Raw genomic sequence first — 13,565 nt, 5'->3', positions numbered from 1 at the left:
GACCATTTCACGGGGGTCGCCAAACAACGCAGTCCGCCATTTTTTTCCCCCTTTTCCTTAGCTGTGCTACTCCCTTTTAGTCTATCAGCTTTTGAAAGCCAATAGAATAGTCTCTCTTAAATAGAGTCTAATTCTATTGGCTTTCCAAAGCCAATAGGAATTGTCCAGGCTGTCTCTGCCCTGCTGAGCCCGCCAAAAGCCCCATTCTGCAAACGGTGCTGCACCAGTTGAGTAGTCCTCGACTTACGACCGGTTGAGTAGTCCTCGACTTCTGACCGGTTGGGGGGGGGTCACGGCATTAAAAAGGTTGAGAACCACTGGTTTAACTGAACAGTCTTGCGACATGCAATGGATTGGATCTACCTGGGGTGTGTGTGTGTATGTCTGGATGCGTGTTTTAGCACACACTTCTGAACGTGAGCAGGAGACGGGATGATGTTCCAGGATTATTATTATTTTTTTTACATTTTATTTTATTTTTTTTTAACCTGAGCAAAGGTTAAGGTGGTTTCTCTTCACAGTGCTTTCCCAAGTCTCTTGGTCATGCATGCAAGCTGTCAGAAGATTCAATGGCTGTTTTGTTTTGGTTTTTTTGCATGTGTCTGCGGGTGTCAAGGATGTGATACGCCTGTACTACGGTTTCCTGACACTTGTGAGCATCTGAAGCCGGCTTGTCCAAAGACCACAGCCCTTAGGCACAGGATAAGTGCCTCTATTACCCCCCTGAGGGAATAAGGTGGACCTCACCAGGAAGCCAAAGTGAACTTCTGCAGAAGACAACAGAGTCTAAGTCTGCGGGAGAGGTCCAACAAGAACCTAGCCTCGTTCTCAAATTGGTGGCCAAGAACTATGGAGAGCATCCGAAGGGACTTGAGTAAAACTTGATATCCTTGATAAAAGCAAATGTATGCTAACAGGCTGCAGGTCATTTCTCAAAAGGTGTTGAAATGAACACACACACACACACACACACACACACACGTTCTTCCTCTGGTTATCTGTTTGTGCAACCGACACGTCCCGCAAACGCTTTTCCGAGAAAACATTCCAATTAATACAGGCCAAAGGAGCACTGCACTGTGTCCCTGCAGGGGTGCCACACCAATGCGTCCCGATGTGCTAGGTGTGCAAGCATCGCAGTCTCTTCCCCGTTTTTTTTTTTTTTCCTCCCCGGTTCCCATTTACAGAGCGCTACCCTGAGTAGGAACGAGTCACGGAAGAATAAAAAAAAAATCTTGGAAGCGGAATTTGTGCTCAGCACCTCCGTCTCCCACTAAGCAAGAGCTGAACTTGGAAGCGGGCGACTGTTTAAGGCAGTGGTTCTCAACCTGTGGGTCGGGACCCCATTTGGGGTTGAACGACCATTTCACGGGAGTCACCAAACAACGCAGTCCACCATTTTTTCCCCCCTTTTCCTTAGCTGTGCTACTCCCTTTTATTCTATTGGCTTTTGAAAGCCAATAGAATAGACTCTCTTGAATAGAGTCTAATTCTATTGGCTTTTAACGCAGTCCACCATTTTTTCCCCCCTTTTCCTTAGCTGTGCTACTCCCTTTTATTCTATTGGCTTTTGAAAGCCAATAGAATAGACTCTCTTGAATAGAGTCTAATTCTATTGGCTTTCCAAAGCCAATAGGAATTGTCCAGGCTGTCTTTGCCCTGCTGAGCCCGCCAAAAGCCCCATTCTGCAAACGGTGCTGCAAGTTGTCTGCAGCGAAGGCGAGCTGTCTGGAAGCTTCCATCCCTCCCTGCTGAGCAACTACTAAAAATGTAAGGAAAAGAGGGCCAGGGGTGGGAGGTGGGAGGCTGGCGGGCACAGGGAGGGTTGCTGGCGCACGTGGGGCCCGGCGGGTGCCTTACCTTCCTTGGGCTGGCCAGCTGGTGGCCCAGCCGGTGGTCGCCCTGCACCCTCACTGCCCCTTGCCAGCTACGCCTCGGCCGGCGCAGGGGGCGGCACCACGCATGCGCGGCGTTCCCGGGCAGGGAAAGTCCTCAACTTATGACTGGTTGGGTAGTCCTCGACTTACGACCGGTTGGGGGGTCGCGGCATTAAAAAGGTTGAGAACCACTGGTTTAAGGGCTCTCACACCCCCTACAATCTTGTACCTGCAACCCCACAGACAGGGGGTTGTAGCTACAAACCCGGGACCGGTAAGCAGTAAAATGCAGCTGAGATCGGAAAGGAGATCCTGACGGCTTTTGCTCTTTGTGCTTCTTCGTTTTAAAAGACCAAAAAATAAAAATAAAAAAATAAAAAAAGGCCGTAACAAGCCAAGTGACCAGTAAGAATACAGTAGTATTCGGGGGGGGGGAGGAGGAGAAGAAGGGGGGGTGGGAGGAAAGAATAAGAAAACGCGCTACTCTAAAACTCAAATCCGAGTGCAGCGGAAAATTAACTCCTGATTTTTTTTTTTTTTAAAAAAGGAAGCAGCTCGGTGGAGGCCGGTGGACTTCGGTGGACTCAGCCTTGGTCCTTCTATCGCTGAATCTGTTGGCCACCCGGAGGTTCCTGGTCCTGGCTCACCGCTTGCAAGCTTCCTTCCTTCCCCCCCCCCACCAGCCCCAAATTATGCCACAATGAGGATACTCAGAACCAGGAGCCTGTTGGGCCAGCAGTGTGTTTTAATGCTTACACTGCAAGAGATGGAAGGAAAGGCAGCTGGCCGCGTTCTCTGCTTCCGCGGCGCATTTGAAAGCAGCTGTACGGCTCTCTCTACGGAGCAGGTATCGTGGCTCCCCGGACCACGAGCCCCCCCGTACTCCGACGGACAGACGGAGGAGTGAAAAAGGCGGAAGCCTGTCTCCGAAGATCGGCGCGCTCCCCCTTCCCGCCAACGGGGAAGCTCCCTTTGTTTTCAGCCCAGTCTCGCTCTTTCGGAGAAAGGATTAGGGTGAGGGTCCCGTGACCTTGCAGTTCTAAAGGCAGGCAGGAGGGGGGGGCAGAGGTAGAGAGGGGGGGCGGAAGGGGAAAAAAAAAAATCTCCCGAGGGAGTCTGACTTCCAAAACACCCGGAGCAGATAGATGCTTTGGACACCGGGGCAAGATATCCGGAAACTTCTGTGCCGCAAAAGGGAAAGGGCTAAAGAACTAAAAAAAGAAAGAAAGAAAAAACAAAAACAGAAAAATAACCCCACAGTGAAAAATTACTGCATTACAGTAAGTATTTCCGCCGGCTGTCGTCGTCCAGCGTCAGATCGACCACTTCAGGAGGCGAGGACCAATTCTGTGCAGAGGCCACACCTGTCCATGTTTCCGATTGCCGGGGGCACTGCAGTCCTGAGCCGTGTTTTCGGGAAGACACCCTCTGGATCACTCCTCCACGAGGATGGACGTATCTGGGATCGAAAGCAAAGGGAGACACGCTCGTGAACATGCCCTTGGGGGGGGGGGCTCCCTTGCGGGAATAGATAACCTTTTGTTGTCGTTTTTTTTCATTCTGGACACAATGACACACATCAAAAATGAAATGTAGTTGCTTGCTCTCAGAGTGTACACATACATGACACACATTTGAGGATCAGGGGACTGGAGGCTAAAACATATATAAAGAACGGTTGCTGGAATTGGGTATGTCCAGTCTAATGAAGAGAAAGACCAGGGGGGACAGGATAAGAGTCTTCCAGTATCTCAGGGGCTGCCCCAAAGAAGAGGGAGTCAAGCTATTTTCCAAAGCCACTGAAGGCAGGACAAGAAGCAACGGATGGAAACCAGTCAAGGAGAGAAGCAACCTAGAGCTAAGGAGACACTTCCTGACAGTTAGAACAATTAATCAGTGGAACAACCTGCCTCCAGAAGCGGTGAATGCTCCAAAACTGGAAGTTTTTAAGAAGAGACTGGACAGCCATTTGTCTGAAATGGTATGGGGTTTCCTGCCTGAGGAGGAGGTTGGACTAGATGACCTCCAAGGTCCCTTCCAACTTTAATAATAACAACAACAACAACAATTATTATTATTATATTGGATCATCGCACAGTCAGCCAGATGTTCAGACTGGATTTGGCATTTTGTCTACCTATCGAGTCCTTACCCAGGATCTGGGATAGGCAGATGTGGATGTTTGATGGTATTACAGATATCGTCGCAGGATGGAAGCAGTTCCTAATAAGGCCGCTTTTTGCAATTGACTAATAGCGAATTTGTCAATGCCAATGGTGTTCAAGTGGTGCTCCAGTTGTTTTGGGATTGCACCTAAGGAGCCTATTACTATTGGTACTACCCTTGCTTGCTTTTGACACAGTCTTTCTATTTCTATTTGTAGGTCTTTGTATTTTGTTATCTTCTCCAGTTCTTTCTCTTCTATTATGCTATCTCCAGGCACTGCCACGTCCACTATCCAGACTTTTTTGTCTTTCTTATCGACAATTGTTAAGTCTGGGGTGTTATGTTGCAGGTGCTTGTCTGTTTGAATTCTGAAGTTGTTTATTATTATTATTATTATTATTATTATTATTATTATTATTATTACTACTACTACTACTACTACTACTACTACTACTACTACTACTAAATGTCTATGGAGGATCTCAGTCATCTGGGTAATTGGTTGTCCCAAAGGTGCTTTTTCAAGAGGCAAATGGACTTTCCTAGTTTTTCGCGGAAGGCGTTTCGCTCCTCATCCCAAAAGCTTCTTCAGTTCTGACTCTTCAGACCTGAAGAAGCTTCTTGGATGAGAAACGAAAGGCCTTCAAGAAAAAAAAAACAGGAAAGTCCATTTGCCTCTTGACAAAGCACCTTTGGGAAAAGCCATCTGCAGGCAACAGAAACACAATCCCCAAAGCCCAACGTTCTCCCTTTTGAAAACTCATTCCAGCTTCTGAATCAGAGTCCAAGTTTAAAAAGCAAACAGAAAAATCCAACAGGCACCTTGCATGCTCCTGAACTCCCACAATCTCCACTTCGCTATCCGAGGAGGCCACGTTAATTTCTTCATTGACCTGGGCGTGGCTGGTGGGAAGTTTGCTGCTGGCCAGGAACTCCGCGTCCAGATGATCTACGGGAGAGAAACCAACAGGCATCGATCAACTCAAGACTCAGCAGCTGGAACAGCTTCACTGTTCAGGTAAATCAAAAGATCTTGTTCCGCAGAGCACAGCTGCAACGCTGGTAAATCTAGAACAGCCTGACTTACAGGGCGTAGTTTTACAAACAGTGCAAAACACGTTTCTCAGAGGTGGATCCCAACTTTTATTAGGGCAGCCATGTCACAAAAAAGATGTTGAGAGTTTGGGAAAAAATTCAGAGAAGAGCAAGTAAGATGATCCAAGGCATGGAGACTCAAACATACGAAGAATGGCTACGGGACTTGGGTTTGGCCAGTCTAAAGAAAAGAAGAAACAGGGGAGACATGATAGCAACATTCCAGTATTTGAGGGGCTGCCACAAAGGAGAGGAGGGGGTCAAGTTATTCTCCAAAGCATCTGAGGGAAGGACGAGAAACAATGGTTGGAAACTGATCAAGGAGAGAAGCAACCTGGAATTAAGGGGAAACTTCCTAACAGGGAGGACAATTGACCAGTGGAACAGCTTGTCACCAGAAATCGTGGGTGCTCCATCACTGAAGGTTTTTAAGAAGAGAATGGACAATCACTTGTCTGAGATGGTATAGGTCCTCCTGCTTGAGCAGGGGGCTGGACTAGATGACCTCCAAGGTCCCTTCCAGCTCTATTCTCTATTGTTTACACATTGTTACATCAACATTATCACCACTGCCACTACAGACTTACAACCTTTCCTTCAAAGTTACAATAGCCAAGAGGAGGGGTAGGCAACCTCGGCTCTTTTATGACTGGTGGACTTCAACTCCCAGAATTCCTGAGCCAGCATGGCTCAACTTGGAAACCTCTCCCTTTCCCCTCAGCACAGCTGGCTCAGGAATTCTGGGAGTTGAAGTCCACCAGTCATAAAAGAGCCGAGGTTGCCTACCCCTGGCTTATCCACTGTGGCAAAAAATAATTAAAAAAAGGTTGTAAAAAGGGGGCAAAACTCTTTTTACAAACTTCCTTGCTCAGCAAAGGACCTTTTGGGCTCAATTATGGTTGTAAGGACTATCTATTACATTTTTATCCTGCCTTTTTTATGTACGAGGGCCATTCGGAAATAAACCTCTGTTTGGTTATCAATGACAGACACTCATAGATGCAGAACGTTTATTATATTGTACGTATTGGAAAACTACAGCATTACATTACTTTTTTGACATAACCGTCATTCAAATTGAGGCCCTTGTCGTTAACATCTTACAAGGTTTGAAATGCCTTAGTAGTCATCGCTCGGCACCAAATCTGGGCTATGTGTGTGTGTGTGTGTGTGTATGTGTGGTCAAAAACATCACAACAGAACCGCTTCAAAAGTTCTTGGGTGCATCTAGTGGTGTGCAGGCGACCACTGTCGTGAATCCACACCACACCGGAAGTCAGCAGGCTCCGAAGCTTGTTATGGAGGGTTCGTCTTGAGTTTTCGTAACATTTCACAGTAGATTTCTGAATTGATGGTCCAATCACGCTCCATGAACTTCACTAGCCGTACTCCTTTGGCGTCTTCCCACTTGGCGGGATTTTCTATGGCAACACTTCTGGTGTAGTGTTGGTTCACGATACAATGCTCACCCGCACACCGCTAGACGCACCCAGGAACTTTTGAAGCAGTTCCGTCGGGATGTTTTTGATCACCCCCACCCCATAGCCCAGATTTGGCGCTGAGCGACAACTACTAAGGCATTTCAAACCTTGTAGGAGCTTACGACAAGGGCCTCAATTTGAATGACGATGTCATGGTTCCAACAGATGAAACTCTTCAAAGAACTTTGAGGCATTGTTTACCTTAAGCAATCTTTATTTGAGTAGCACAGCATCGGCACCAACACAATCGAAGCCAAAAACTGAATTCCCCTCCCCTGAGCACATAGTATCAAAGCACAATTTCCTCCTCCAATTAACAGTCTTAAATCACATTCTCCAATTAGCTTGAAATGCAGGCTTTCCCTCCAGTTCTCCAGCCCGGCCAATTCTTATCATCTCTTATTTCAATAACCTTGGTTCAGCACATTAGGTTCAGTACTGTTATGTCTAGCTGAACTCTCATGCACATTCTTCCCCCCAACAGCATCTAACTCTAACTCTAAGAGTAAAACATAAGAAGAAAAGGATTGCATCTCCAACTGCTGTCAAAGCAAAAACATCCGATGTTAGCAGCGTTGACAGGAAATTGCGTCGAAAAGTAAAGTCATGTTGTAGTTTCCTAATGGGTACAATAAAAGTTCTGTATCTGCGAGTGTCTGTCATTGATAACCAAATGGAGGTTTATTTCCCGAACTGCCCTGGTATTTATCAAGGCAACCAACATACCTAATAGAGATAGTCCTCACACTTTGATGGTAACTGGGATCAGAATTGCCACAGAGTGTGACATCATGGGACTGTGTCTCTTAGCAAGACAATCCCAGTAGCTGTCGTAAACCCAAGATCATTAAGTCAAAGTTTTGGTCACCACGATGTAAAAAAAATGTTGAGACTCTAGAAAGAGTACAGAGAAGAGCAACAAAGATGATCAGGGGAACGGTTGCTGGAATTGGGGATGTCTAGTTTAATGAAGAGAAGGACGAGGGGAGACATGATAGCAGTCTTCCAATATCTTAGGGGTTGCCCCAAAGAAGAGGGAGTCAAGCTATTTTCTAAGGCGCCTGAAGGCAGGACAAGAAGCATCAGATGGAAACCAACCAAAGAGAGAAGCAACCTAGAATTAAGGAGAATTTTCCTGACAGTCAGAACAATTAATCAGTGGAACTACCTGCCTCCAGAAGCGGTGAATGCTCCAAGTTTTTAAGAAGAGACTGGACAGCCATTGGCCTGAAATGGTCTAGGGTTTCCTGCCTGAGCAGGGGATTGGACTAGATGACCTCCAAGGTCCCTTCCAAGATGATGATGATGATGATGATTATTATTATTAAAGTGACAGGGGAGTACAAGGGAATCTCTATTTGAGAAAGTGATCAATGCAAGCTCTAAACTCGTGTCTCTTTTTGTATATCTGAGTCTCCAGACGATAGAGAACAGCAGACGGATGGTGCTGTCTGTCTGAAAACCATAGCAGCCGACAAATATAAAATTTATGTACCGCCAGCAACTCTTAAAAAGAATTTGCTGCCAAGCAGAAGGATGTTTTAACAGTATTTCTGCAATCCAGTGCAAACGGAACACTGTCGGATTGCATTACACTTTGAAAAGAAGAGATATTTATTGCTATTTCCCTTCAACTGATGGGAAAGTCACAAATCCAAAAATACAGCTCAGCACAGCAGTAGCATTGGCATTAATTTAAATAAATCCCCAGCCAGATTTTTCCACTTTGGACGTATTGTGGCTTACAAATATGAAATTTAAAACAAATTGTCACCTGAAGCTATGGTTTTCTTCTAATTAGCTACATTAATGAGTCTCCCTAGTGAAAAAGTTCCAAAGCCCTAGAAAAATCAAAGCAGGATGATACGTGGCAAAAAATTAAGAAATAAACTTCAGTGTCGGATGTAGAAAGGAAGGAAGGAAGATACAGCACTGGGTGGTGGAGGCTTACAAAAGAGGCCTTTGATCCTCTCCGAACTTGGGTCTTTTCTTGCAAACATTTCGCTACCAAACTAGATAATATCAGCAAGGCTAGGTTTAGACCCCAATTAAGGAACTACCAGCTCAGACAAACAAACTAACAATGAATAACAGCCTAATCTAAGGAGCAACCAAAATCACTCCCACCAACTGTTGACAGGGCAAATGATTGGTATATATATTAATAAATTTTCAGCCAAATGGTCTAGGGCAGTGGTTCTCAACCTTTTTATAAGGCGACCCCAGTATTAAGCAGGCGGCGTGCATGCGTGGCGCCCCCATGTGCCGCCCCTGCGCGGCACGCATGCATGGCGCCGCCCCTGCGCAGCGTGCATGCACAGCGCCGCCCCATGCACCGCCCCTGCGCAGCGTGCATGCGCCGCGGCGGCCCCATGTGCCGCCCCAGGAAAAAAATGGCGGATCGCGTTGTTTGGCGACCCCCGTGAAATGGTCGTTCGACCCCAAATGGGGTCGCGACCCACAGGTTGAGAACCGCTGGTCTAGGGTTTCCTGCCGGAGCAGGGGGTTGGACTAGATGACCTCTAAGGTAACTTCCAACTCGTGTTATTCTATTCTATCCTATCCCTGCTTTATGAATTGATATACTAGTCGGAAGTTCTTGGAGTCACTGACTGGGGCACCTAAAGCAACTGTTTTGCGTTGAAGGAAATGACACAAAAATCTTACTTTTTAATTACTCTTCAATCAACTTTATAGCACCCTTATCTGTTCAATCAGCAGAGGATTGTTCTAAAGATGATGATTGGTATATAATAAAGACTAGATAACCATTTGTCTGAAATGGTATCGGGTTTCCTGGCGGAGCAGGGGACTGGACTAGATGACCACCACCACCACCACCTCCTCCTCCTCTTCCCTGCACACCTCTCTCCCTTCCAGCACTGATGATGTTACCTAGTTGGGTCATGAAATGTCTGCAAGAAAACAACCATCTCGGAGAGCACCCAGGACCCCACAGTGCTGCTGCTGCTGCTGCTGCTCCTCCTCCTCCTCCTTCTCTTCTTCTTCTTCTTCTTCATATTATTATTATTAACAACAACAAGAAGAAGAAGAGCAAACACTGCTCATGAAGATGAATCAGTTGCCAAGCATCCAAATTTAGGTCACATGGCCATGGGGATGCTGCAATGGTGGTGAGAAAAACAATCACACGTCACAATTTTTTTGAGTCCTGTTGTAACTTTGAATGGTCAGTAAAGAAACTGTTGTAAGTTGAGGACTACTTGTATACGTGCACTGTTATTAACGAAGAGCAAAAGCACTCCCTCCTAGCACTGGTGATGTTACCTCGCTGGGTAATGAAATGTCTGCAAAAAAAAAGAACCAAGCTCAGAGAGCACCAAGGACTCCACAGTCCTTTCCTCCTCCTCCTCCTCCTCCTCTCCACAAATGCCATTCCCTCCTAGCACTGATGACGTTACCTAGCCGGGTAATGAAACGTCTGCAGGAAAACCACCCAGCTCAGAGAGCACCAAGGACCCCACTGTTCTACAGATATCCCTTCTACCAGTTCTAAAAGAATCAGGGCCGTCACAAACCCACAGGCAACGAACGTTAGGATGAATTGAAAACTTCCAAAAAGTCGTCCTGGGTAAGCCACAAAGGACCAGTCTGAGCACTATGCTACATGCTTAATGGTGGTTTGTTCAATCAGCCCCGATAGGTTGGCTTCATAGAACATGACAAATATACATCACAGTCTACAAGCAGTAATGGCCAAAGCAAAGAAAGCCAGCAAATCATGTTACGGGTAAGCATATATCTGAACACAATGATGCCCTACAAAGATCATTTAAATAAATTGAGACAACCTCTGATCTGATCATAGTTAACATGCCAGATAGGTCTCATAAAAATGTACTTCGGGAGGGTTTTACCACCAAGACACACTGGAAAAATGCTGCATTAGAAGTATAATCTTGTATATAAATGTAAAAACTCTCTTGAGTTGTGCTAATGCCTATATAGTGCCTATATAGGCCAGGGATCTTCAAACTTGGCCCTTTTGTGACTTGTGGACTTCAACTCCCAGAATTCCTCAGCACGCCTGGCTGAGGAATTCTGGGAGTTGAAGTCCACAAGTCACAAAAGGGCCAAGTTTGAAGACCCCTGATATAGACTCATAAATATAGTTTATTTTGGCAACAGTGAGGAACAATATCATATTTTGGTTTTTCCCGACTTCTTGAGATTTCTTAGTTAAGTTCCCACCCTCCATCCCCATTATTAATAACCTTTGATTCTAATTTTTTTTTTTTAGATCAGCCAGGATTGGCTAAAAGCTGGTACTGCACTAATGCTGCACTGTGTAAAAAAAACACGAGGACTATCCATGTGGTTTCATAATGATTTGCATGACACCTGGACAATTAAGAAAGGATTTCGTTATATAAATTATAATTAAACAATATTGTAGGTGCTAATATTCACTCATACTAAATATGTTTAATTTAAGTTAGCTCTTTTCTTGAATAGACATAGAATAGAATATAGAATAGAATAGAAATAATAGAATACATAGAGAATAGAATAGAATAGAATAGAATAGAATAGAATAGAATAGAATAGAGTAGAGCAGAGTAGAGTAGAGTAGAGTAGAGTAGAGTAGAGTAGAGTAGAGTAGAGTAGAATAGAATAGAATAGAAAATATGGAATGGAATGGAATAGAATAGAATAGAAAATATGGAATGGAATGGAATGGAATGGAATGGAATAGAATAGAATAACAACTTTATTGTCACTTTGGATGTACACTAATTGGCATACATTAAAATGATATTTCATTTCATACACCTCCGATATACACTACATAAATATGACAAAAATTAATAAATAAATATGCCTATACCCACATATATTATTATATGACACAGAGAAACAACACAGTCTGACATTACGCCTTTGATGAGATGTGGAGAGAAGACATTTTTTTCAACTTAATGGTTAACAAAAACAAAGAACATAGAATAACACAGTTGGAAGGGACCTTGGAGGTCATCTAGTCCAACCCCCTGCTCAGGCAGGAGACCCTATACCATTTCAAGCAAATGGTTATCCAGTCTCCTTAAAAACTTCCAGTGAAGGGAAGGGAGGGAGGAAGGAAGGGAGGAAAGGAAGGAAGGGAGGCAGAGAGGGACGGAGGAAGGAAGGAAGGAAGGAAGGACAACAGAATAACAGAGTTGGAAGGGACCTTGGAGGTCATCTAGTCCAACCCCCTGCTCAGACAAATGGTTGTCCAGTCTCTGTTTGAAAGCCTTCAGTGACTAAGCATCCAAAACTTCTGAAGGCAAGGAGTTCCACTGGTTAATTGCTCTCACCGTTAGGAAATTTATCCTTAGTTCTAGGTTGTTTCTCTCCTTAGTTTCCATTGTTTGTTGTCTTTGCCTCTTGGTGCTTTGGAAAAATGATTTGGAAGGATGCGATCGTGTCTCCAATAGTCCTTCTTTTCATTATACCCAACATATCCCATTCCTGTAACCGTTCTTTGTACGTGTTAGTTTCCAGCCCCCTAACCATTTTTAATCGTTCTTCTAATTTGAATCATTCTTGCACTTAGTGGAAGAACTGCTGGCAGTGGTCTATTCTACTATAAAAACAACGCAAGATGGTCTAGGACAGTGGTTCTCAACCTTTTTAATGCCGCGACCCCCAACCGGTCATAAGTCGAGGACTACTCAACTGGTGCAGCACCGTTTGCAGACTGGGACTTTTGGTGGGCTCAGCAGGGCAGAGACAGCCTGGACAATTCCTATTGGCTTTTGAAAGCCAATAGAATTAGACTCTGTTCAAGAGAGTCTATTCTATTGGCTTTCAAAAGCCAATAGAATAAAAGGGAGTAGCACAGCTAAGGAAAAGGGGGGAAAATGGCGGACTGCCTTGTTTGGCGACCCCCGTGAAATGGTCGTTCGACCCCAAATGGGGTCCCGACCCACAGGTTGAGAACCGCTGGTCTAGGATACGCCCGGCACTCAGAATACTCCATGTCTTTGCAAATATCCAACCACAAAATCCTTCGCCTTTGATCTGTCATCTTTATCGCATCTTGATGAACTCATACAATCTATGACCGTGAGGGCGAACCTTTTAGAGACCGAGTGCCCAAAAACTGGCTCCGCCCCCGCTCCACCCCCTGCCCCACCCCGCCTGCCCGCGGGGCCACGCACCGCCTCCAGAGCCTCCCGCAGATCACCCAGGCAGCCCAGCAGCGCCATGGCGGCCACGCCCTCTGCCCGCGCCCTGCAGCATCAACTGTGCGCGATGGGGCGTGAGGGCAGAGTCTTTCTGCGCCGCCTGGCTGCCATGTCCTTGGCTGCGCTGCTCCACGTGGGCCACGCTCAGGGGTGACTCTCCTTTGGGGGGGCTGCTGGAGAGGAGGGGGTCGTGGGAGGAGGCGAGGCTGGGGTAACAGCACATGTGCCCACAGAGAGGGCTCCGAGTGCCGCCTCTGGCACCCGTGCCATAAGGTTCGCCACCACTGATCTATGACCGAGACAGGCGACAGGATGCCAACTGCAGCATCCCCCATCTTGAGGACAACCTGGAAGGGTAAAAGGGAAAACATCTGCCTGCACCTTCAGGTAGGAGGCTTGACGTATGGCAACTGACAGTCGAAGAGATATAAATGTATATTGTATATTCTTGCTTTTGACACACACACTCTTTTTCTTTCTCTCTCTCTCTCTCTCTCTCTCTCTCTCTCTCTCTCTCTCTCTCTCTCTCTCTCTCTCTCTCTCACACACACACACACACACACACACACACACATACAAATATAAGCACCACCCTATAAAATAAAAAGGTATGGCTTTCTGTGCATGATGTGGTTTTCACCATTCAAGAGCCCTGGTGGCGCAGTGGTTAGAATGCAGTTATTGCAGGCAGACTCTGCCCACAGTCTGGAGTTCGATCCTGACGGGGCTCAAGGTTGACTCAGCCTTCCGTCCTT

The 13,565-nt window shown here is 45.9% G+C and overlaps 1 protein-coding gene across 2 annotated transcripts in view; it reads right to left on the bottom strand.

Annotated features, from left to right (window-relative positions):
- Positions 1–2,403: 2,403 nt before the first annotated feature.
- Positions 2,404–13,565, bottom strand: part of CUNH18orf25 (chromosome unknown C18orf25 homolog) — an 82,472-nt gene continuing 71,310 nt past the window's right edge. For both annotated transcript variants that reach the window (XM_039338643.1, XM_039338644.1), the window contains exons 5-6: positions 4,866–4,992; positions 2,404–3,336 (exon numbers count right to left, since the gene is read on the bottom strand). In XM_039338643.1, coding sequence (XP_039194577.1) covers positions 3,153–3,336; positions 4,866–4,992 — 311 coding nt within the window. In that variant the 3' untranslated portion in view covers positions 2,404–3,152. The remainder of the gene's footprint in view (positions 3,337–4,865; positions 4,993–13,565) is intronic.

This window comes from Crotalus tigris, unplaced genomic scaffold (assembly GCF_016545835.1).
Source record: "Crotalus tigris isolate CLP2741 ecotype Arizona unplaced genomic scaffold, ASM1654583v1 scf7180000017710.2780689, whole genome shotgun sequence".
NCBI classification, from domain to species: domain Eukaryota; kingdom Metazoa; phylum Chordata; class Lepidosauria; order Squamata; family Viperidae; genus Crotalus; species Crotalus tigris.
This window is presented reverse-complemented; position numbering and strand designations above follow the sequence as displayed.